The following is a 25937-nucleotide window of genomic DNA, read 5'->3' on the forward strand; positions in this document are numbered from 1 at the left end:
GACCTACTCCTGCTATTTCTTATATTCTTAAGTTCACCTTTGTCATCTGATTTAGAATATGCTCATTAGAGGCAGTGAGGGAGCAGACATTTATGTAAAATATCTCCCTGCTGTTACATCACAACACATTCACATGTCGTAACTACATACAACCCAAATCCCCTATCCTCATCGTGATGTCACTGCAGTGGAATTCATTCGGTCAAAGCATGAGTTCTAAACACAATACCTGCCTCTAACCATCAGTTCCATGTAGAGTTGCCAACTCAGATTGGGCACATTCCTGGGGGTGTCATCACATGACCACCTGTCTCCAACAGCCCTGGCCGCACACTCCTGCCATTGGTCACCAAACATGTCCATTCTCGCGGTGCACCGCCTTCCCACGCCAATCAGAGAACCTTCATTACCTGATTGAATCATTCTTGACTCAGCAATCAGCTTTTTTCCGCATGTCGAATATTTTTATAATGAGCAAACAAAAGTGTTCAAAAAAAGTTTGGGAAAAATCATTTTTTTGTTATTGCCCCTATGTTTTTTCTCCTCGGCTGCTCGCAGCACTGCCGTAAACATAAGAACATAAAAAATAGGAGCAGGAGTGGGCCATAAGGCCCCTTGAGCCTGCTCCGCCATTCAATATCATGGTTGATCTGATCATGGACTCAGCTCCATTTCCCCGCCCGCTCCCCATAACCCCTTATCCCCTTATCGTTTAAGAAACTGTCTCTTTCTGTCTTAAATTTATTTAATGTCCCAGCTTGCACAGCTCTCTGAAGCAGCGAATTCCACAGATTCACAACCCTCTGAGAGAAGAAATTTCTCCTCATCTCAGTTCTAAATGGGCGGCCCCTTATTCTAAGATCATGCCCTCTAGTTCTAGTCTCCCTCATCAGTGGAAACATCCTCTCTGCATCTACCTTGTCAAGCTCCCTCATAATCTTATACATTTCGATAAGATCACCTCTCATTCTTCTGAATTCCAATGAGTAGAGGCCCAACCTACTCAACCTTTCCTCATAAGTCAACCCACTCATCCCCGGGATCAACCTTGTGAACCTCTGAACTGCCTCCACAGCAAGTATATCCTTTCGTAAATATGGAAACCAAAACTGCACGCAGTATTCCAGGTGTGGCCTCACCAAAAGCTGTAGCAAGACTTCCCTGCTTTTATCCTCTTTGCAATAAAGGCCAAGATTCCATTGGCTTTCCTGATCACGTGCTGTACCTGCATACTATCCTTTTGTGCAAGTACCCCCAAGTCACGCTGTACTGCAGCACTTTGCAATCTTTCTCCATTTAAATAATAACTTGCTCTTTGATTTTTTTTTCTGCCAAAGTGCATGACCTCACACTTTCCAACATTATACTCCATCTGCCAATTTTTTGCTCACTCACCTTAATTGCTGGAGACTCCATGGCAATCCTGAGGCTTGGTAAATCTAGCTCTATAGCATGAAACAGGATAACTAGAGCTGGCTGAATCACTGCTAATTGTACAGCTCCCTTCATAACACTTATAATAAATGGAATATACTTTCATTTTTAAATTGGAAATTATAAGCTGGTACGACCACAACAGCAGTGCATTTGATAACATATTATGTGGGTGATTTAAAATTACTACTCTGTTAAATGTTATATAACTATAGTTTAAGGGTGCTGACTCAGTCTGCTAAGTGCCAGGAATGGTCTTCTTATTTAAGTTACTTTCTCAATCTGACAATTTTATTCTGTTTTTATTCTCCAATATTTATAGTGCGAGTGCATCAGGGTATTCGATGTTTAAACTAACCGTGATGTGGTTGTTAAAAAGTAAGTTAAGCTGAGGAAAGATGTGTGTAAAATCTAGGGTTACAGGAAATCATAGCAGCAGGTGTGGCCCCGGGAGTCAGTTGTGTAACTGTTGCTTGACTTAAACTGGGATTACATCCTCGGAGTTACGGCTTCATTGCATATTGATAAATTCGGAAAGTTGGTGATTTTCCAGCATGGCTTGAGATTTAGGACGGGATAAAATCGATAGTGAGAATTCACGTTACAGGTGGTCAACAAATCAGATGAGACCATTCCTTTTAAGTACACAACATTGAAAGAAATTAAGAGCTTGCATTTATATAGCGCCTTTCATGACCTCATGGCGTCCCATTTCAATCTGGTCTGCAGTCTTCATGGTTAAGTTATCAGCAATGTCCTTTAGGGAAGGAAACGTGCCCTCCTTACCCGGTCTGGCCTATATGTGACTCCAGACCCACAGCAATGTGGTTGACTCGCAACTGCCTTCTGAAATGTTGGCTCACCTCCGCCAAGGACAATCAGAAATGGACAATAAATACTGGCTTTGCCATCGACGCCCACACATCCCATGAACAAATAATGTTTTTTTTTTTAAATCGCGGCCCTAGATAGAGGTCATTGTGGGGGGGGGGGGGGCGAGAGGTGAGGGGAAGAGAAAATTGACGTGGGGGGGGGGCGGGGAAGAGAAAGTCAACAGGGGGGGAAAGGAAGAGAGAGAAAATCATCAGGGGTTGGTGTGGGGGTGTGGGGTGGGGGGGTTAGTGAGAGAAAATTGACGGGGTAGGCCCAGGGTGGGGGGGGGGGGGGCGGGTGAGGACAGGACAGTTGGGAGCGGGCCGTCATGGACCGTCAGTAGGCAGCAGTTTTAATGTGGAGCCGAGAGGAGCTCAGTCACTTTTACCTTACCCTTTGGGTGGCAACCTCCAGTGATCCCTCGAAGAGCCCCTGGTTTGGCTGGTGTGCACCTGAGAAAACTGACATGGCATTATCTGTGCAAAAAGCAGACAGTTGGTAACTATGCATGAATCACACTCCCAACAGAGCGGAAAGGCATATAACCATCTTGAAGACTTCAATTAATGCCACTCTAAAACACTCTGCTGGGAGACGATTGGCAGGGCTGGAAGGTTAACAGTAGGAGATCCATTAACATGTTCAGCTCCGATCCAATTATTAGCTGAACCTCTGTTTCTCAGCTGGATTATTCATTATTGGTAAACTAAGCTGTCCCTTTCCTATTACTTATTTTTTGATGGTATTAAATCTCTCCATTGCCTCGCCCATACCTCTGGTTTCCCCGAAGGCACATGTCCTATCTGGCTTGGGAGTGGGAGCCAGGGAAGAAGGAGCTGAATGGTGGAAATGGCTTGTCGGTTTTCAGCCAGTATTGGCTGAGGAAGTGAAGACAACCAACCTGAAGACAACTCTGTTTGATTTGACCCCTCTATTGCCCTCTGCTCATAATCTGCTCACAGTATTGCTGAAGAAATTGCCTAGTTCATGATAATTGATCATGTGGCTCTGATGCTACAATGCATTCTAGCAGTTCATAACTGGGCCAATTCACTTTATCGGGTTACATCTCTATGAATTAAACTTGACACCTTTTTTTCAGCTGATCATTTGCTACTTCTTAACTGAGCCACATTTTCTTTTGAACCATCGTTTATTGAGACTCTTTGACCTCAATTTTAACTCTTACTACCACCCCCCCCCTCCCACCCCCAACCATCACTTCCGCCTGCTGCAGACTCGATCCCAAATCCAGGGAACAGGGCCATTTAATAATCGTGGCTGGTGCCCATTGCCTGTAAAGGTACAGTGAGGCACCCGATGCATGGAGGCTGTGGAACTCAATGCAGCACCCTGCCACTCCGAGAGATGGAGCCCGAGGTCAAATCAGCCCAATGATGGTGCAATTCAAAAATGTTTTCAAAGATTATGGAGATAAAAGATAATAATGGATCAATCACACGAATAGAGCCGGTCTACATACCACCTAATAGTGGAAGGGAGGTGGAGGAAGAAATATGCAAACAAATTAGAAGAATGAGTAAAACAAATAGAATAATAATCATGGGGGATTTCAACAACCCTGATATTAATTGGACAGAAGGGGTAGGTAAAGGGGATAAAGGAATGGCGTTCCTACAATGTGTAACCCAATATATAAAAAGCCCAACATGGGAGGATTCACTATTGGATCTAATAATGGGGAGTGAACCAGAGCAGATAAGAGAAGTAAAAATAGGGGAACATCTAGGCAATAGTGACCATAATATATATGCTTTAAGATAAAAATTGAGAAGGACATAAGCATGATGAAAGCGAGGGTAATAGAGTAGAGAAAAGCTGATAGTGAGGGGCTGAAAAATAGAGCTTGGGAAAATAAAATGGACAACAATATTGGCAAAACAATGACATAGAACAGCAATGAGAAACATTTAAAATAGTATTAACAGAGTCCATGAAAAATGTATTCCGCTAAATAAAAAGAACAAGCAAAAAACTAATGAGACATCATGGATGAATAAAGCCATAAGAGAAAAATTGAAGGTAAGGAAAGAAGCATATATTAAGTACATGGACAGCAGGGGAGAGCATGATAAGGGAGAATACGAAGAGAACAGGAGAGAAGTTAACAAAAACAATTGGGAAGGCAAAGAGGAGCTATGAAATTAAATTATCAAGGAACATAAAACAAAATAGTGAAATATTTTACAGGCACATAAATAAAAAAGGAAGATTGGGATGAGAATAGGACCACTAAGGGATGGACAGAATAATAACACAGGGAATAGAGAGATGGCAGAAATATGAAATAATTACTATGCTTCAGTATTTACCAGGGAGATAGAACATGTGAAGATAGAAATGGAGTGATAATCAATCCATCTTGCTTTGTTAATCTGTGTATTTGCTACTCCTGGAGACTTCATTATGCCCATAGCAGAACCTGTCCCTGATCTCAGCAGACAGATGTCTTGCTGGGCCTATCAGGGTACTTTGGCTAAAAATTCTGGGAATGTCTCCAAAGTATTGGATAAACACAATGGGGACAAACAAAAGAAGCACTCCAGAATGCAATTTTTGGGGGATCCTAAGAGGGGCAGAACCCCAATGGATTTGGGGTCTCCCCACATTGAAGTCCCACCAGTGTTCCAAGAAGCGAATCCAACCAAAGATTTTCCATGCAGCCATTTTAACCAGGTCCACTTATTATTTACTGTGCAATCCTACCCCTTAAAGTAGTGAAGTGCAACTTTCTGGAACCCAGGACCTAGCCAAGTAGTTCCTTGTCAGGGGCAGGGTGTCGGGCATACAGTAAAACTCTCCAGAGGATGTTTATATACTGTAAATCAACACTGTCCAAGGCTCCATATTGGCTACTTTTCTTTCCTCAAGGCACTCACTCATGCTGGAATATGGTTCCTCTGGTACCAGCCAGCCTCTGATACCTCACCTAAATGGTCATCGGTCACATATGAGTACAAGTGTGACCTCCTCGATGGGAAAATCACAGCCAAATCTGATGCCACCCTCACTTAACCGCTACACACACTCACTTCCAGTAGGGGGCAGCAGCTAGTAATGACAACCTCAGCTGATTTTTCCCCAACTTAGGACAGGGGCACTGAGGTCAAACGCCTCTACTGCCACTCTAATTGGCATCAGCTAAGTTAGGACAGCTGCCAATTGAACCATGGAGCTCGTCGATCTGTACTGTCTCAGTTACACATTGGATAGTGCGCTTTCCCCAGTAAGCCATCAATTTGGGACTCTGCACTTTCCAATAATAGTCTGAAATAAGTCAGTTATAAAAATTAATGTGGACAAAAACATCTGTGAAATAAAACGGTTATATAAATTGGAAAGCTGTAAAAGACACTCAGTAGCAAAAGGGTTAATAAAACGGATTTCAAATCCAGCCTTCGAGCCTGAACTCCTAACCTCTTCAACGAGGCTTACGTTTCTCGATCAGCAGTTAAATACTGATAAACACAAAACCCAATTGCCAAGATATGGTAATCTTGGATCAGGATTTCCATGCACCTCATTTAAAGAGGGACCAATTGGTTCTGCCAGTTGATTACTTTTGCAACTCTATATTGTGTTAGTTATTACACTCATTATTCAAATATTCGGAGTTGGGGCTTTGTTTATTATAACGTCAGCAAGTTACTGCACTACATGCTCCATGCAGCAAAACAGGAAGTGCTCCAAATGAGGCCCAGATTGTTCAGATTATATTTTGCAGCCATTCCTAATGTATGTTGCCCAGTTCATAAATTAAAGACTAAAAATTGTATTGTCTATTGTCAATTACTGTAGAATTGTGGACACACGTGTTTAAAAAAAATATATATATATCGTCCCAAATGGATGTGGAGTTAATGACATCTGCCACGGGCATCCTTATAGAATGAATCTGTGGCCCATTGCTGGTGTCCAATTCCAGTTTGGTTGGGAACCTTTTCCTTCACTCTGACCCAGTTGACATATGGAAAGAAGTTGGTGAAAATAAATTCTAGAGGGAGGGGGGTGGGCTACGGAATGCGACTTGTAAAGAAAAAGAAAAGAAAGACTTACATTTATATAGCGCATTTCACGACCACCAGACATCTCAAAGCACTTTACAGCCAATGAAGTACTTTTGGAGTGCAGTCACTGTTGTATTGTGAGAAACGTGGCAGCCAATTTGCACACAGCAAGCTCCCACAAACAGCAATGTGATAATGACCGGATAATCTGTTTTAGTGATGTTGATTGAGGGATAAATATTGTCCAGGACACCAGAGATAACACCCCTACTCTTCTTTGAAATAGTGCTGTCAGATCTTTCAGGGCCTCAGTGTAACATCTCATCCGAAAGATAGCACCTCTGACAGTGCAACGCTCCCTCAACACTGTACTGAAGTGTCAGCCTAGATTATGTGCTCAAGTCCCTGGAGTGGAACTTGAACCCACAACCTTCTGACTCCGAGGCGAGAGTGCTCCCCACTGAGCCACAGCCACAGTTGTAGTTGCTGGATAAGTACTATTCTCTCCTCCCAGAGTACATAACGTTCAGAATATTTAGTCTTTAATACTTTCAAGACATGGCCTATATTGTACTAAATGTTGACAGTGGTGACTCCTGGAGTATTTAACATTTGCAGTACTCAACCCAGAGTAATAGTCTCAGTACTTATCTCTGACGTATGTCTCCCAAAATACCCAACATGCCCAGATCATTGCACTGGAGATGAATGGAGACTGATGTATGAAAGGGTGGGTGATCCTTCATTGTTCAGGCATGCTGAGATGTCGGGTGGTTTGTTTGGTATTACAGTCAGTTACAAGATGAATTGTTCATTATTTTGTTTTTGAGGATGAACCAAATGGTTGATTGGTTTCGACATATACAGCATAGTGACTTTCCCAGTGACATTCTGCATGATATTCCCATCGGATGTTCCCCTTCTGTCGCAAGGTGTCCTGCTCAGATTGATTTCATCCCAAAGGCTGCTTCATTTGCCTTCCTGTCAATTGATGCAATGTGCAATGAAGGATTCCAACCCCACAACGAGAAAAAAATACTCGCAGTTCATTTAATTCATAATCGTTTTGTATATTGTATATAGACTAACAGTTGCTCAGGGGTTGTTAGAAGGTTCTAGCACCTGCTCTGGTTTCAGGTGAGTTTTCAAATCCCATTCTAATGGTTTACGATGTCAGCTCTCGTAAAACTCTGGCGACCGTCTGGGGCTGTTTGGGAATTACTGGCACGATCCTGGAACAATCAGCATGCATTTCATCATTGGTCTGAATCTTTCATTAAAACAACACAAAAACATTTTGGTTCAATTTTTAAAAAAACCCATAAATTGCTTGTCAGGAAGATATTTAAATGGATTGTGAGTTTAACTGATGGCATTGAGAATATATCATCATAGGCAGTCCCTCGAAATCGAGGAAGACTTGCTTCCACTCCAAAAGTGAGTTCTCAGGTGACTGAACAGTCCAATCCAGGAATTACAGTCTCTGTTGCAGATGGTACAGACAGTCGTTGAAAGAAAGAGTGGGTGGGGAGTCTGGTTTGCCGCACGCTCCTTCTGCTGCCCGCGCTTGTTTTCTGATTGCTCTCAGCGACGAGACTCAAGGTGCTCAGCGCCCTCCCGGATGCTCTTCCTTCACTTAGGGCGGTCTTTGGCCAGGGACTACCAGGTGTCAGTGGGGATGTTGCACTTTATCAAGGATGCTTTGAGGGTATCCTTGAAACGTTTCCTTTGCCCACCTGGGGCTCGCTTGCTGTGTAGGAGTTCCGAGTAGAGCGCTTGCTTTGGGAGTCTCGTGTCGGGCATGCGAACAGTATGGCCCGCCCAATGGAGCTGGTCGAGTGCGGTCAGTGCTTGGATGCTGGGGATGTTTACCTGATCGAGAACATGGACGTTGGTGCGTCTGTCCTCCCAGGGGATTTGCAGGATCTTGCGGAGGCATTGCTGGTGGTATTTCTCCAGGGATTTGAGGTGTCTACTGTATATGGTCCATGTCTCTGAGCCATATAGGAGGGCAGGTATCACTACAGCCCTGTAGACCATAAGCTTGGTGCCTGATCTTTGAACACACTCTTCCTCGGGCGGCCGAAGGCGGCGCTGGTGCACTGGAGGTGGTGTTGAATGGTGTTGATGGCATTGAGAATAATCAGTGTTCTGCACACTGAAATCCTCAATAGTTCCTACACCGTGTAAGCAAACACTTGCTGGAGCCATGTAGAGGCCATGGTGGCTCCAAAAAGGGAAACACTTTGGAGGCAGTTGGAATGGTTTCAAGGTGCGTTTTGGTGGGAGCCAGACCTTTCTCTGCAGGGATTGCCTTTATTTGTTCTCAGGTTTTGGCCATCACTGGCAAGGCTGCATTTAATGCCATTCCCTAATTGCCCTGAGGGCGTTGAGCGTCAACCAAGTTGACCTGGGACTGGGACTGGAGTCACATAGAGGCCAAACCAGCTTGGTGTGGCAAGTTGCCTTCCCTGAAGGTTATTAGTAATCCAGCTGGGGTTTTATGACAATCAGTCAGCTTTCTTGATTATTTGTCTGGTCCACAAATTACCAGATTTAGTGAATTAATTTTAACAACTTGCCATGGTTGCGTTTGAGCTCGACCCTCCTGGATTGCTATTGCAGTTTTATAACCATTAGGCTACTGTACCCTGGGAAGGTTGCAGGAGTCTGGATGAGTGTTGTGCTGCAGTCTTAACTTCACCATTCAGCAGCTCCATCTGCGAGCTGTAGAGAAGCTTGGCTCCGGATCCAGAAACTCTTCCCTGTGAAGCCAATGACTCTATTTAGACAGAACTGAGCTTGGATTCAGTTGGACTAATTGAGGATAAGCTTTAAGTGGGGGTTGTATTGTCTGGTGGAGAAATCTTGAAAGAGTAGTTGCATTGGTGAGCACAGGTATACAGGATAATGGCCCTGAAATTGCGGTCGGAGGCTTCTTTCAGATGAACGCCTCCAACCAGAGAATTTTTAGGAAAGTACCTGGTGGTCCCAGAGGAGCGAGGGATTCCGGTGGGTAGGCCTTCTCTTCCCGTGCTGCGAAGCGCGCTCCCGTCCTCCAGGTTCCCACACAGAAGGTGCAGTCATATGTGACTGCTCAACCAATCAGGTACAGTATTCTCAATTAATAGCAATGGGAACTCCATATCTACGAGTTCTCATTGCTATTAATTGAGAAAATAAAACCCAAACATACTAACACCAAATAAAAAATAAAAATCACACCTCACATAATGAAAATTAGTTGAAATTAAAGTTAATAAATATCCTTATTTATAAATATCGAGAACATTTTTTTCCCGAGTTTTTAAAACGTTTTTTTAATTATGGTTTAAAATAAATTTAACGCAGGGTTTTTAAAAATAAAATGTAAAAATGTAAAAATGTAAAAGTAGGCTATGCGCCTGCTTTTATCAGTGCAAGAGTTCTGAGGACATTTGCTGGGCAAGATATGGGTAAATCCTGCAATCTTGCCCCTGCAAATGTCCTCGCTCCCGATATGCAGATGATCTGTCAAGCTCCAGCTTGACAGATTGAAAAAGCCGGTTTTCAGCGCATGCACATTGTGCACTGAAAACCGGCTTTTGCGATGCTTTCCCAGGTCCGTAGACACTCCGTACGGACCCGGGGAGGCGGGGATTTCTGGGCCAATGTCTGTGCATGATGATATGACGGCATCTTATGTGGATACTGCAAATACATTTGAAAATGAAAAACAAACAATAGGTTAGAGTTCAAAGTGAAACAGTTAAAACTGCTTGCTGGACAATCCTTGGTTGAACGATATAAGAATATAAGAACATTAGAATTAGGAGCAGGAGTAGGCCCTTCGAGTCTGCAGTCAGTAGGATCGTGGCTGATCTTCGACCTCAACTCCACTTTGCTGCCTGATCTCCATATCCCTTGATCCCCCCCCAGAATCCAAAACTCTATCTATCTCAGCCTTGAATATACTTAACAACTGAGAATCCACAGCTCTTTTGGGCAGAGAATTCCAAAGATTCACAACCCTCTGAGTGAAAAAAATTCCTCCTCATCTCAGTTTTAAAAGGCCGACCCATTATCCTGAGACTATGGCCCCTAGTTCTGGACTGCACAACCAGGGGAAACATTCTCTCAGCATCTACCCCTTAGAATCTTAGCTGTTTTAATGAGATCATCTCTCAGTCTTCTAAACTCCAGAGAGTGTATGGCAGCATATTGGTGTAGATTATTCCTGGCTGTTTTCCAGGATTAGTAATTTCATATAATGGGATTGATCAGGAAACAATATGGTGTACATGGAATCTATGGTGGGATCATGTTTGTGTTTGACTGGAGTTAGATGAAACAACAGGCTTCCACCCTTGTGTATGCTCATAGGTTCTGACCAAGCAGATCACAAAAGTTCGTTTTCAGATCCATTTTTCTCATTGCACACAGATTTCAAGTTACTGTCCGATTAAGATGAGGGAGTAGAGCTTCTTCCAGTATCGCAGTTAGAACATTCATTGTGGTGCTGAGCCATAGAGATGAGTTATGTTCCAGGTTCGATCCCCAATCTGCCGGAGTTGGAGGATCTCAACCAAAACAGTGTAGAGGTAAAAAATCGGCCTCGGGTTCCTATTCCCAATTGCTGTCCAGTAACCCCTGTTGAAAATAGCAGTTTGTGGGACTGGTATAGGATCATGCTTGGCTGTGATGCCCCTACAGTCAAATAGTCTGCTGACACTGCCCAGAATTACCCACGTAGAATGGCCACTTGGACCAAGTGCTGGAGACAGTGCCCATGGAACCATATCAAAGCATGAGCAAAGCGGGAGAGATGGGGAGGGAATTAAAGGAAACGAAAACAATACATAAAGAATGAAAAGAAAAGGGGGTAACAATGGCAAAATCACGCGTGGCTGTAGAGTTGGTGCAGGAGGGAGGGCTTTAAATTCCTGAGGCATTGGGACTGCTTCTGGGGGCAATGGGACCTGTACAAACTGGACGGGTTGCACCTCAACAGCGCCAGGACCAATATCCTCGCGGGGAGTTTTACTAATGCTGCTGGGGAGAATTTAAACTAGCTTAGCAGGGGGGATGGGAATCTGAGAACACATTCAATAGGGAAGGAAGTAAAACTGAAATTGGAAAGCAAGAATTTAGAAAGTGAATCTGTAAAACAGAGGAAACAAGAGTTAGTAAGTAGTAATCAAGGAGGTCTTCCTGTGCTAAATGGTATATATTTCAATGCAAGGAGTATAGCGAATAAGACAGATGAGCTGAGAGCACAGGTAGACACTTGGGAGTATGATATTATAGTCGGTACAGAGGCAAGGCTGAAAGAGGGGCAAGTTTGGCAGCTCAATATTCCTGGTTACAGGATTTTTAGACAAGACAGGGAGGGGAGTAAAAAGCGGGGGTGGGGAGGCAGGGTCACAGTATTGATTAAATAAACTTTTCCAGCTGTGTGGAGGGATGATATGCTCGATAGATCATCAAATGAGGCCATATGGGTCGGACTGAAAAATAAAAAAGGGGCGGTCACACTGCTGGGTTTGTATTATAGACCCCCAAAGACTGAGGGTTAGATAGAAGAGCAAATATGCAGGCAAATTTCTGTGAAGTCCAAAACCATAGGGCAGTAATAGTACGGGATTTCAACTATCCTAATATTGACTGGGACAAATATAGTATGAAGGGTTTAGAGGGTGCAGAATTCTTAAAATGCATTCAAGAGATCTTTTTTAGTCAGTATGTATCAAGCCCAACATGGGAGGGGGCGGTTCTGGATTTAGTTTTGGGGAATGAAGCTGGGCAGGTGGAAGGGGTATCAGTGGGAGAGCACTTTGGTGCCAGTGACCATAATTCAGTCAGATTCAAGATAGTTATGGATAAGGACAAGGATAGACCAAGAATAAAAGTCGCAAATTGGGGAAAAGCTAACTTTGCTAAGTTGAGAAGTGATTTGGCCACAGTGGGCTGGAATAGCTACTTGAAGGTAAATAAGTGTCGGAATACTGGGAGGCATTCAAGGAGGAGATCCGGAGGGCTCAGGCCAAACATGTGCCTTTATAGCAAAAGGGTGGGAATAACAATTCTAGAGCCCCCTGGATGTCTAGGGACTTACAGGGGAGAATAAAGAAAAAAAGGGAAGCTTATGTCATATACCACCCGTTAAATACTATAGAATCATTGGAGGAATATAAAAAGTTCAGAGGTAAAATTAAAAAGGATATTAGGAATGCTAAGAGAGCATGAAAAAGTCTTGGCAAGTAAAATCAAGGAAAACCCAGTGACGTTCTATAAATATATTAAGAGCAAGAGGATAACTAAAGAAAGGGTAGGGCCTCTTAGAGACCATGAGGGTAATCTTTGTGGATGAAATGCATCCCAGGCTATTGAGCGAAGCAAAAGAGGAAATGGCAGAGGTCTTGACCATCATTTTCAAGGTCTCTTTGGATTCAGGCATGGTGCCGGAGGACTGTTTAAAAAGAGAGAAAGGGATAGGCCGAGTGATTACAGGCCTGTCAGCCTAACCTCAGTGGTGAGAAAATGATTGGAAAAAGTCCTGAAGGACAAAATAAATCTACATTTAGAAAGGCAAGAATTAATCAGGGATAGTCAGTACGGATTTGTTAAGGGATGATCGCGTTTGACGAACCTGATTGAATTTTTCGAGGAGGTAACCAGGAGGGTTGATGAGAGTAGTGCATATGATGTAGTGTATATGGACTTTAGCAAAGCTTTTGATAAGGTTCCACATGGCAGACTGGTCACAAAGGTAAAAGCCCATGGGATTCAGGGCAAAGTGGCAAGTTGGATCCAAAATTGGCTTTGAAGTAAGAAGCAAAGGGTAATGGTTGATGGATGTTTTTGTGACTGGAAGGATGTTTCCAATGGGTTTCCGCAGGCCTCAGAACTGGTATACATCAATGATCTAGTTTTGAATATAGGGGGTATGATTAAGAAGTTTGCAGACGACACTAAAATTGGCTGTGTGGTTGATAATGAAGAGGAAAGTCATGGACTGCAGGAGGATATCAATCTACTGGTCAGGTGGGCAGAGCAGTGGCAAATGGAATTTAATTCAGAGATGTGTGAGGTAATGCACTTGGGGAGGGCTAATAAGGAAAGGGCATACGCCTTAAATGGTAGGCCACTTTGAAATGTAGATGAACAAAGGGACCTTGGAGTGCTTGTCCATAGATCCCTGAAAGTAGCAGGCCAGGTGGATAAGGTGGTTAAGAAGGCATACGGAATGCTTGCCTTTATTGGCCGAGGCATAGAATGCAAGAGTAGAGAGGTTGTGCTTAAATTGTATAATACACTAGTTAGGCCACAGCTGGAGTACTGCGTGCAGTTCTGGTTGCCATATTATAGGAAGAACGCGATTGCACTGGAGCGGGTGCAGAGGAGATTTACGAGGATGCTGCCTGGAATGGAGAATCTTAGCTATGAGGATAAATTGGATAGGCTGGGTTTGTTCTCATTAGAACAGAGGAGGATGAGGGGAGACCTCATTGAGGTGTATAACATTTTGAGGGGCCTGGATATAGTGGATAGCAAGGGCCTATTTCCCTTGGTGGAGGAGTCAATTATGAGGGGGCATAGGTTTAAGATGGTTGGTCGAAGGTTTAGAGGGGATTTGAGGGGAAGCTTCTTCACACAGTGGGGATCTGGAACACACTGCCTGGAAAGGTAGCAGAAACCCTCACCACATTTAAAAAGTGCATGGATGGGCACTTGAAGTGCCGTAATCTGCAGGGTTATTGACCTAGAACTGGTAAGCGGGATTAGACTGGATAACCTCTTGTTGGCTGGTGCAGGTATGATGGTAAGTACATCAGGGAATATAATACGGCCTGAGTGATCTCCTGGACTAGTTTCGATTGCCGGGTTGGGTCGGAGAAGAATTTTCCCAGATTTTTTTTCCTCAATTGGCCTGGGTTTTTATCTGGGTTTTTTTTGCCTCTCCCAGGAGATCGCATGGCTCTGGTTGGGGGGCATTTATAGAATGTTGCGGTGCAAGGGGTATCACAGTTGTGTGGGGCGGACTGGTTGGGCTGGATGCTCTTTACCTGTCCGCCATTGTTCATTGGTTTATATGTTGCCTTCAGGGCTGCTGACCGAGGGCTGTGTGGCTCTTTGTCGGCCGGCGCGGACACGATGGGCTGAAATGGCCTCCAGCTGCACTGTAAATTTCTACGTTTCTAATAATTGCTACTGTCTTGCTTTGCTATTCAGTGACACCGCTCCTCACAGTCTTTCCTTTCTCCCCTCACACAGGATATGAGAAAACATGTGATGATGACCCTGCTGGATGCGGAGCAATCATACGTGGAGTCCCTCCGAACGCTCATACAGGTATCCGTGTGTGTGTGTGTAGCTGGGCTGAGGTGGATGACATTTTGTGCGTGTCCTGGGTTTTGTTGAGCATGTGATCAGCTCAGCTGCTGTCCTGAGGTCCTTGATGTGAGTGGGAGGGAACTTTCTCCCAAGTGAGCAGAGGAACGAAACAGTTTAACTGTGCCACTCTCTGACACGTCCTCGTAGCTGGTTGAAGAGTTGGTGGCAGGGGCGGGACAATAGCAGCTCGTGTACCCACTTCGCTAGCTTGGTCGAAGTGGTATGTGGGGCAGGTGGTAGAAAATAATGAAAGGAATGGGTAGAAACATAGTCATCGTTCAAAGTCTACTGTACAACAACAACAGCAACTTGCATTTATATAGCGCCTTTAATGTAGCAAGACATCCCAAGGCGCTTCGCCAGAGCGTTGCCAATCAAAATTTGATACTGAGCTACAGACGTAGATATCAGGATAGATGAGGTAGGTTTTAAGGAGCGTCTTAAAAGGAGGAGGGAGCGGTAGAGAGGCTGAAAGCACAGCTGCCAATAGTGGAGTGATTACACTTGGGGATGTGCAAGAGGCCAGAATTGGAGGAGTGCAGACTTGGCGAAGCTTTGTAGGGATGGAGGAGATTACAGCGATCGGGAGGGGAGAGGCCATGGAGGGATTTGAAATCCAGGATGAGAATTTTAAAATTGAGGCGTTGTCAGACAGTGTGGGTCAGCAAGCACAAAGGTGATAGGTGAACAGGACTTGGTGCGAGTTATGATATGGGGAGCACAAGTTTATGCTAGGTGGGAGGCTGGCCAGAAGAGAATCGGATTGGTCAAGTCTAGAGGTAACAAAGGCATGGAAGAGGGTTTCAGCAGCAGATGAGCTGAGGCAGGGGCGGAGTCATGCGATGTTACTGAGGTCGAAGCCGGCAGTCTTGGTGATGGAGCGGATATATGGTCAGAAGCTCATCTCCAGGACAAACACAACACCAAGGTTGCGAACGGTCTGGCTCAGCTTCAGACAGTTGCCAGGGAGAGGGCTGGAAATGGTGACCAGGGAATGGAGTTTGCTGTGGGGACCAAAGACAATGGTTTTGATCTTCCCAATATTTATTTCCCAAGTTGGAGGAAATTCTTGCTCGTCCAATGCTGGATGTCGGACAAGCAGTATGACAAATTAGAGGTAGTGGAGAAGTCAAGAGAGGTGGTGATAAGATAACACATGGAACCTGATGTTGTGTCTTTGGATAATGTCACCAAGGGGCAGCATGTAGATGAGAAATAGGAGGGGGCCTCGGATAGATCCTTGGAGGACTCCAGAGGTAACGGTGCAGGAACGGGAAGAGAAGCCGTTGTAGGTGATTCTCTGGCTACGATTCGACAGATAAGAATGGAATTGTTGATGCCAGTTCATTGGATGTGTTCGGGAGGGAGTTGGATGTGGTCCTTGCGGCTGGGGGGGGAATTAGGGGGTGTGGAGGGGGCGTGGGGGGGGAGATGCTGAGGTGGGTGATCAGCCATGATCTTGTTGAATGGCGGTGCAGGCTCGAAGGGCCGAATGGCCTACTCCTGCACCTATTTTCTATGTTTCTATGGAACCAGGCGAGTGCAGTCCCACCCAGCTGGCCGACAGAGGAGAGGCATTGGAGGATGGTGTGGTCAGCTGTATCCAAGACTGCAGATAGGTCGAGAAGAGTGAGGAGGGATAGTTTACCACGGTCACATAGAATGTAATTTGTGACTTGCAGCGAGTGCAGAAACCTGATTGGAGGGAATCAAACATGAAATTGTGGGAAAGATGGGCACGGATTTAGGAGGTGACAGCACTTTCAAGCACTTTGGAGAGGAAAGGGAGGTTGGAGATAGTTTGCAAGGATAGTCACAGTTTACAGTAGATATTAATGAGCAGAGTTCACTGCACTGCATTGAACAGGCTTGTTTTATGGCGTGTTGTTTTTTTAAGCTGATTACTGTATTACAGTGAAACTGACACATGCCAGACTTTCTACCCGGCTTAGCTTCCCCATAGCCCTCACTGGGGGAATGACTGAACTGGGAGCTGTGAAAGGGACGTCCACCAGAATGTGACAGGCTACCCTTTAACCAAATCTGAGACCAGAAGTGAGAGGTTTTACCCATTAGCAAAGACTGAATAGGTTTTGGTTCTTTCTCTAGAAAGGAGAAGACTGAGAGGTGACCTAATAGAGGTCTTTAAAATGATGATGGGGGTTTGAGAGGGTAGACGTAGAGAAGATATTTTCACTTGTGGGGAGTCCAAGACCAGGGAGCATAACTAGAGGTCATAAATATAAGACAGTCACTAATAAATCCAAAAAGTAATTCAGGAGAAATGTCTTTACCCAGAGAGTGGTTAGAATGTGGAACTTGCTACCACATGGAGTAGTTGAGGCAAATAACATAGATGCATTTAAGGGGAAGCTTTATATGTACATGAGGGCGAAAGGAATAGAAGGATATGCTGATAGAGTTGGAGCATAAAGACCAGCATAGACGTGTGGGACCTGTTTCTGTGCTTTAATTTCTCTGTAATTCAACTCAGAATTAGATTCAACTAACACAAATCTGTTCTTTATCACTGATACAAAATTGCTATGGCAGGCACAATGATGAGAAGTTGGTGTTCGGCACAGCACATGCTGGGCTGTTGGGTACATTCCTGCCCAGTGTCAACACACCATGTTTAGCTGTTTAGTCAGGAGGGGTTGTCGAGTGGACACCAGGAGATTCTGCACAGGTGGTGATAGAGAATTGGCATTCATGTCACCTTGTAGTGGGCACCTCCAGCATGCTATTGTTCAGGCCTGATGGTAGCTTGCTTGCTTGGCCCTGCGGTTGGAGAATAGTGCAGAGAGGAGGACAAAAAAAATCTAATAATAAAATAGAGTTGAAGGGATAAGCATAATTGAAGTAGTCCTAATATGGAGTTGGGCAGCACAGCAGTTACAGCGTCAGAGCCCTTAGTTAAGCTTTCCCCTGGGGCAAGCAGGCTTGTGCATCTTGACATCTCATCATTTTAGTCTTGGCTGGTGAGAGTGGTAGATGGACCACAGACCAGGGTGAGTTCCCTCTGGCTAGTTAGTGTAGACTATGAGTTTAACTATTTAGCTTCTAGCTGCCTTACCCATCGTTAAATGTTTAAATCCTTTAACAACAACAACTTGTATTTATATAGCGCCTTTAAGTGTAGTGAAACGTCCCAAAACGCTTCACAGGAGTGTTATGCGATAAAATGTTGACACCGAGCTGTATAAGTAGAACTTAGCACAGATAACCAAACGCTTGGTCAAAGAGGTAGGTTTTAAGGAGCGTCGAAGCCAAGTAATGTAGTTTGAGTAGTCTGATGTATAGCAGTACCTGGCTAACACAATCATTAATCATTCTATCTCCTGCGTGGTAGAACTGTCTCCATGTGTCTTCTGTCTCCAGGGGAAGTGTCACTACTTGCTGACATCATTTAAAAGTTCCCAGACATCACAGTATTTCTGCACTCATGCATGATGTGGGCCAATTAGATCGTCCCTTCTTTGACTGACAGCACCTAACTGGCTTATAATCGTCAGACCTGTTCTGATAAAATCAGTCAAACAAACACAAAACAAGGGTTGCGATGTAATGCCTTTTCTTGGTTTGCGGGGCCTCGTTGACAATCACTTCAGGTTGAGCACCTACATGTAGAGCTGAGGTTGCTGGCCATTATTCACATTGAGGTCTCTTGACTTGTAGAGAGGACTCTGGTATGGAAACCGTGATACCAATGCATATTTAATAACACCAAACATTAATCACTTTATGATGAATCTCCCAGTGAGAGGATAGACAGCCCTGGGGACCACACCTCAGGAAGGATAGATTGGCTTTGGAGAGGGTGCAGCGCATTCACGTTTTACTACATTAAAGGCGCTATATAAATACAAGTTGTTGTTGTTGTTGTTGAATGATACCGGGGCTAAAAGGATCAAATTATGAGGACGGCTTGTATTCCCTTGAATATAGAAGATTAAAGCATGATCTAATTGAAGTGTTTAATATGATTAAAGGATAAAGGTAGATAGAGAGAAACCATTTCCTCTGGTGGGGGGGGATTCCAGAACAAGGGGGCATAACCTTAAAATTAGAGCTAGGCCGTTCAGGGTTGATGTCAGAAAGCACTTCTTCACACAAAGAGTAGTGGAAATCTGGAATTCTCTCCCCCAAAAAGTTGTTGAGGCTGCGGGTCATTTAAAAATTTCAAAAACTGAGCTTGACAGAGTTTTGTTAGGTAAGAGTATTAAGGGTTATGGAACCAAGGCGGGTAAATGAAGTTAAGATACAGAGCAGCCATGATCTAATTGAATGGCGGAACAGGCTCGAGGGACTAAATGGCCTACATTTGTTCCTATGACAGTAACTTAAAACTGCGCCTTAAAATCAGCCATAAAGGCGCATGGGTTTAAAATGTGATTGACTTCTAAAATGGGGTAAACAAATCAAGCCCCCCTGGTTGGTTCAGTGGGTAAAGTCACTGTATGTTGTGGTACATATGTTCAAGTGCACAGATAAATATCAATAGTCATATACACTGTCAAACATAGCTTATAATTTCCTTGCGTTGTTTGATGTAGCCCTGAGGCGCATCACATTATAAGACTGATGTGCTATTGGAATGCTGTGTAGAATGAAATGTTAAATCATGAGGTCTACATTGCATTTAAGTAAATGATCAATTTAATTGAGGTTTACATGGAGAGGTGACAGTTCTCTTTCACTCTTCTATCTAATTGTTGCTGTTACTGTTTGAGCTGCTGCAATCGCTCTCTGACTGATAAGTAACTGACTTGGATCAGTTCAGCTTATTCTAAAAGCTCTTCACAGTATTCCCCATTTAGTTGTTTTTTTTTAAGTACTGATTCCTTCCATTTTCTCCCAGTCCCCTTGGGCTGCCTGGGCTTTGTTGCAGGAATGACCTGGTCCTAGTTATCCATTAGTTCTTCTCTGAACTGGCTGTTAAAAATATTCTTCATCCTCCTTTCCATGACGTAAAAGAGATTCTCTTTAACCCCTCCTCCCATCCAATTTTGGAATTTGCTGCGTGGGTATTTAAAAAATAAAACAAAATTTGTTCCTGGGATGCAGGCCTTGAATCGATGCAGTCTGTGTGGTGAAGGTACTCCCACCATGCTGACATTGTCATTGTTTGATATAACTTGCTAGGCCATTTCAGAGGGCAGTAAGATTCAACCACATTGCTATTGGGTAAGGATGGCAGATTTCCTTCACTAAAGTGACATGAGCAAACCAGGTGAGTTTTTATGACAACCCAGTAGTTTCATGGTCACCATTACTGATGCTAGCTTTATAATTCCAGATTTATTTAATTAACTGAATTTAAATTCCCCAGCTGCCGTGGTGGGATTTGAACTCATGTTCCTGGATCATTAGTCCTCTGGATTACTAGTCCCGTAACATAACCACTATGTCACCGTACCCCACATGCTGGGTCCCGCTGCCTTCCAGTATGTAGGTTGGATTTCAAATCTAATGACTTTCAGGGGCTCAGCGAGATATTTCAGTGAGTTTCCACATCACTAGGCTTCACAGACATTTAGCAGTCATTGGGGAAGGTTCGGTGTGATTGTGTTTCCCAAATTGCTTTTCTGTTATTGTCAATGCTATATAATCAGCCCCATGATCAAAAAAGTTCAGCTATGATCTTAGTGAATGGCAGGGCAGGCTCGAGGAACCATTAGGCATGTTCCTGCTCCTATTTATTATGTTCCTATGATGTGAATGGGAGTGATCCCATAGCCCTAAGAGCCTCAACGTATTAGAGGAAAACTTACATTAGAAGCAGTTGTTTCGTGTAAGAGGGACGTGAGAGATAGCAAAAGACTGGAAAGTGCAAAGAAGAAGCTGTAAGAGAACAAGGTGAGGCTGGTGGGAGATACTGACAGATTGGAAAACTTACGCCAAATGGAGGCCTGCAATGATGCACAAGTGAGAACAATTTGAGTTCCAAAAGGCTTTTGATAAAGCTTCATATGAAACACTATTAATGAAATTCAAAGCTGTGGAAATTCAGAGTAAACTCTAAGAATGAATGAACATAGGAATAGAAGAAATAGGAGCAGGAGTAGACCATTTGGCTCCTCGAGCCCGCTCCACCATTTAATAAGATCATGGATGATCTGATCATGAACTCAACTTCACTTCCCTACCTGCTCCCCATAACCCTTTACTCCCTTATCGCTCAAAGATCTGTCTATCTCCGCCTTAAATATATTCAATGACCCAGCTTCAACAGCTCTCTGGGGCAGAGAATTCCACAGAATTACTGTCATGTATGTAATCACAATGTAACACCACTGTATTACTGTATACTCTCAACCTAGATGCACACCTTGACCACTAGGGGCGAACTTGTGGGAGACACTCCTTACCTGATCACACAGGTATAAAAAGGGAGGTCCGACGCAGGGTCATCGTCTTTGGACTCCTGTGAATAAAGAGCTAAGGTCACAGAGTGACCTTGTCCCCAGAATGTGCCTCATGTGGTTTCATGCTGTAGAGTAAGGACTTTACATTGGCGACGAGAAACGGGAATTCACGGCCCACGAGAATGGCCACCGGTAACACAGAGGAACGGTACTGTGTTGGGGAAGACTGAGACGATTTTGTCGAGAGGCTTCAGCAAAAGCTTTGTTACGAAAGAATGACTGGGGGATGCAGCGGCCGACAAGCGAAGGGCTCATCTTTTGACCAGCTGCGGACCAAAGACTTACGCGCTCATGAAGGACTTACTAGCACCCGAAAAGCCAGCGGACAAAACCTTTGAAGAACTTAGCAAATTGATTGGGGAGCAACTCAAACTGGCGAGTCGCATACATATGGCCCGACACAGATTCTACACCCACTAACGTCATGAAGGACAGAGCATACCGGACTTCGTAGCGGACCTCCGGCATTTGGCCAGCCTCTAAGTTCACAGATACCTGCAGGGGTGATGCTAAGGGACTTCTTTATCGAGGGCATCGGTCATCGGGAATTTTACACAAATTAATTGAGACTAAGGATTTGACCTTGGAAGCGGCGGCGTTGATGGCTCAAACTTTCATGGCGGGGGAGAAAGAGACGAAAATAATATACGCGCGCAATTCTGCCTCTAACGCGGCGATAGATCAGGGAGTCAATATTATCAATGCGACTCAGAGCCCCGCAGGCAGGCAGGGGCAGCCCGACATTTTCCAGGCAGCAATAGACCCCAGAGTAGGACTTCAACAGAGGCAATGGCAGGCTAAACGGACATTCACGCCATCAATGCGGCCCGGGATGGGGCCATTGACACCCACTAATAGGGTATTTAAGTGCAGTCAACAGGACAGTCAGAGTGGAGTGCCTGGCCATAGTCCCTTTGTTCCCAACAATGGAAACTTTAACTCATGTTGGAGGTGTGGGGGGAAACACTCAGCTAGATCTTGCAGATTTCAAAGGTTTGTTTGCAGGAACTGCAATCTCAGTGGCCACTTAGCTCGAATGTGCAGGAAGTCTGCTACCAGACTAATATTTGAGGCGGATGGACCAGAAGAGGGTTCTTTGAGGCAGGATGACTTTTGGGGCAAATCGATGGACGCCAAGGTTCAGCGGGTCCATGTGGCGAATATTCACAGTTCATATGCCAGAACGCCATCAATGATGATGAGGGTTTTATTAAACGGTATCCCTGTATGCATGGAGCTGGACACTGGGGCCAGCCAGTCACTCATGGGCGTTCAGCAATTTGAGAAGCTATGGCCACTTAAAGCCAGTAGACCCAAATTAGCATGTATGGAGACACAATTACGGACTGACACTAAAGAAATCATTCTGGGGCTAGGCAGTGCAATGTTGGCTGTCACACACAATAGGTTAGCGAATCGGCTGCCGCTCTGGATTGTCCTGGGCAATGGTCCTGCACTGTTGGGGAGGAGCTGGTTAGCCGAGATGAACTGGAAATGGAGGGATGTTCACGCAATGTCATCTGTGGAGCGAAGTTCGTGCTCACAAGTCCGACAACAATTCGATTCACTATTCCAACCTGGCGTTGGGACTTTCAAAAGGCACTAAAGTAGTGATACACATCACACTGGACGCCAGGCCAGTGCACCACAAAGCCACAGTGGTGCCGTATGTGATGCGGGAAAAGATAGAGAGCGAATTGGACTGGCTGTTGAGAGAGGGCATCATCTCGCCTGTTGGATTCAGCGACTGGGTGAGCCCCATTGTTTCCGTTCTAAAAGTGGATGGCTCTGTCAGGATCTGTGGCGACTACAAGGCCACCATCAATTGGGTGTCCCTACAAGATCAATACCCGCTTCCAAGAACAGAGGACCTCTTCGCCATGCTAGCAGGCAGCAAGCTGTTCTCCAAGTTGGACCTCACTTCAGCCTATATGACCCAGGAACTGGCTGACGAATCTAAACTACTGACCACCATCACCACGCACAAGGGACTGTTCGTTTATAACAGGTGCCCGTTTGGCATTCGATCAGCAGCCGCAATTTTTCAACGAAACATGGAAAGCCTGCTTAAATCCATTCCTGGAACGATCGTATTCCAGGACAACATCCTCATCACGGGTCGAGACACCAGGGAACACCTCCACAACCTGGAGGAGGTGCTATGCTGACTGGACCGGGTAGGCCTACGACTCAAGAAGTCTAAATGTGTGTTTGTAGCTCCTGAGGTTGAGTTTCTGGGCAGGAGGGTTGCTGCAGATGGGATTCGGCCCACCGAATCCAAAACAGTGGCGATTCGACGAGCACCCAGGCCCTGCACCACATTGGAGTTGCGTTCATTCCTGGGACTGTTGAACTATTTCGGGAACTTTCTGCCGAACTTGAGCACGTTGTTGGAGCCGCTACACGTGCTCCTGCATAAGGGTTGCGATTGGTTTTGGGGGGACTGTCAGGAACGGGCTTTTGATCAGGCGCGAAACCTACTTTGTTCAAACAAGTTGTTGACCCTGTATGGCCCCTGTAAAAAATTGGTTCTGACATGTAATGCACCGTCCTATGGGGTTGGGTACGTGTTGCAGCAGGGCAATGCTGAGGGTCAACTACAACCTGTGGCTTATGCCTCCAGGTCGCGCTCTCAAGCAGAACGGGGATATGGGATGGTCAAGAAGGAAGCGCTTGCATGTGTCTCTGGTGTAAAAAAATGCATCAGTACCTCTTTGGTAGGAAGTTTGAATTAGAGACGGACCACAAGCCATGAACATCCCTGTTGTCAGACAGCAAGGCTATCAATGCCAATGCATCAGCTCGCATACAGCGATGGGCTCTCACGCTGGCTGCTTATGACTACTCCATCCGGCACCGGCCCGGCACTGAAAATTGCGCTGATGCGCTCAGCAGACTTCCACTGGCCACCAAAGAGGGGACAGCGGAGCAAAGCGCCGAGATGGTCATGGCTGTCGATGCCTTTGACAGCGCAGGCTCCCCCATCACAGCCCGCCAGATCAAAATCTGGACAAACAGAGATCCCCTCCTATCCCTGATTAAGAAATGTGTCCTGACTGGGGATTGGGCGCCCGCACACGGAGCATGCCCTGAGGAGGTCAGACCGTTCCACAGACAGATGGATGAGCTCTCCATCCAAGCCGACTGCCTACTATGGGGCAGCCGGGTAGTTATGCCCCAGAAGGGCAGGGAGGCATTCATCAGGGAACTCCACAGCGAGCACCCAGGCATTGTGCTGATGAAGGCCATTGCCCGGTCACACGTTTGGTGGCCTGGAATTGATTCAAACCTGGAACACTGTGTTCGCAGGTGCATGACGTGTACTCAGCTGAGTAATGCCCCCAGGGAGGCCCCGCTCAGCCCGTGGCCCTGGTCCACCAGGCCATGGTCACGCATTCATGTTGACTACGCGGGCCCGTTCATGGGTAAGATGTTCCTTATTGTGGTAGATGCGTACTCGAAATGGATCGAGTGCATCATTCTGAATTCATGCACGTCATCCACCACTGTGGAAAGCCTACATGCGATCTTTGCAAACCATGGCTTGCCGGACATCCTGGTTAGTCATAATGGCCCATGTTTCACAAGCTACGAATTCCGAGAGTTTATGTCGGGCAATGGCATCAACCACGTCAGGACTGCGCCGTTCAAGCCGGCCTGCAATGGCCAGGCAGAACGTGCGGTCCAAATCATTAAGCAAGGTATACTCAGGATTCAAGGACCCTCCCGACAATGCCACCTATCGCGTCTCCTCCTGGCCTATAGATCCCGACCCACTTGCTCACGGGGATCCCGCCCGCAGAGCTACTAATGAAACGGACACTCAAAACTCGGTTGTCCCTCATTCATCCAGTCCTGACCGACATAGTTGAGGGCGTAAGCCACATGACCATAATTCGAGTGGGAAATGTAGAAATAAATGATCCTGTATTCGTCCTCAATCACACCAAGGGGCCCAAATAGCTTGAGGGCACTGTAATTGACAAAGAGGGGAATAGGGTCATCGTGGTAAAACTCAACAATGGTCAGATATGCCGTAAGCATCTGGACCAAGTAAAAAAAAGGTTTAGCATCAACACGGAGGAACCTGAAGAAGACCATGAGATGGAGCTCACAACACCACCAGTGAACGAGCAACAAGAGCAATCAGAAGAATGCACAGTCCCTGCGGTCAGCCCGGACAGGCCGGAATCACCACAGGTGACAGACACTCACGTCAGTGTCCAACAACCAGAACCCCAACTGCGGCGCTCCACGAGGGAGCGTAGACCACCTGAAAGACTAAACCTATGATCCCAATAAGACTTTGGGGGGGAAAGTGATGTCATGTATGTAACCACAATGTAACACCACTGTATTACTGTATACTCTCAACCTAGATGCACACCTTGACCACTAGGGGTGAACTTGTGGGAGACACTCCTTACCTGATCACACAGGTATAAAAAGGGAGGTCCCACGCAGGGTCATCGTCTTTGGAGTCCTGTGAATAAAGAGTTAAGGTCACAGAGTGATCTTGTACCCAGAATGTGCCTCGTGTGGTTTCATGCTGTAGAGTAAGGACTTTACAATTGCAACCTTCTGAGAGAAGAAATTTCTCCTCATAGAAATATAAAAACATAGAAAATAGTTGCAGGAGCAGGCCATTCGGCCCTTCGGGCCTGCACCGCCATTCAATATGATCATGGCTGATCATGCAACCTCAGTACCCCACCCCTGCCTTCTCTCCATAACCCCCTGATTCCTTTAGCCGTAAGGGCCTTATCTAACTCCCTTTTGAATATGTCCAACGAACTGGACT

The 25937-nt window shown here is 45.3% G+C and overlaps 1 protein-coding gene across 1 annotated transcript in view; it reads left to right on the forward strand.

Annotated features, from left to right (window-relative positions):
* LOC139275233 (rho guanine nucleotide exchange factor 17-like) overlaps window positions 1-25937 on the forward strand; it is a 550636-nt gene that overhangs the window by 302808 nt on the left and 221891 nt on the right. Inside the window, exon 2 of the mRNA XM_070892404.1 lies at window positions 14589-14666. Coding sequence (XP_070748505.1) covers window positions 14589-14666 — 78 coding nt within the window. The remainder of the gene's footprint in view (window positions 1-14588; window positions 14667-25937) is intronic.

Source organism: Pristiophorus japonicus, chromosome 10 (assembly GCF_044704955.1).
Source record: "Pristiophorus japonicus isolate sPriJap1 chromosome 10, sPriJap1.hap1, whole genome shotgun sequence".
NCBI classification, from domain to species: Eukaryota; Metazoa; Chordata; class Chondrichthyes; family Pristiophoridae; genus Pristiophorus; species Pristiophorus japonicus.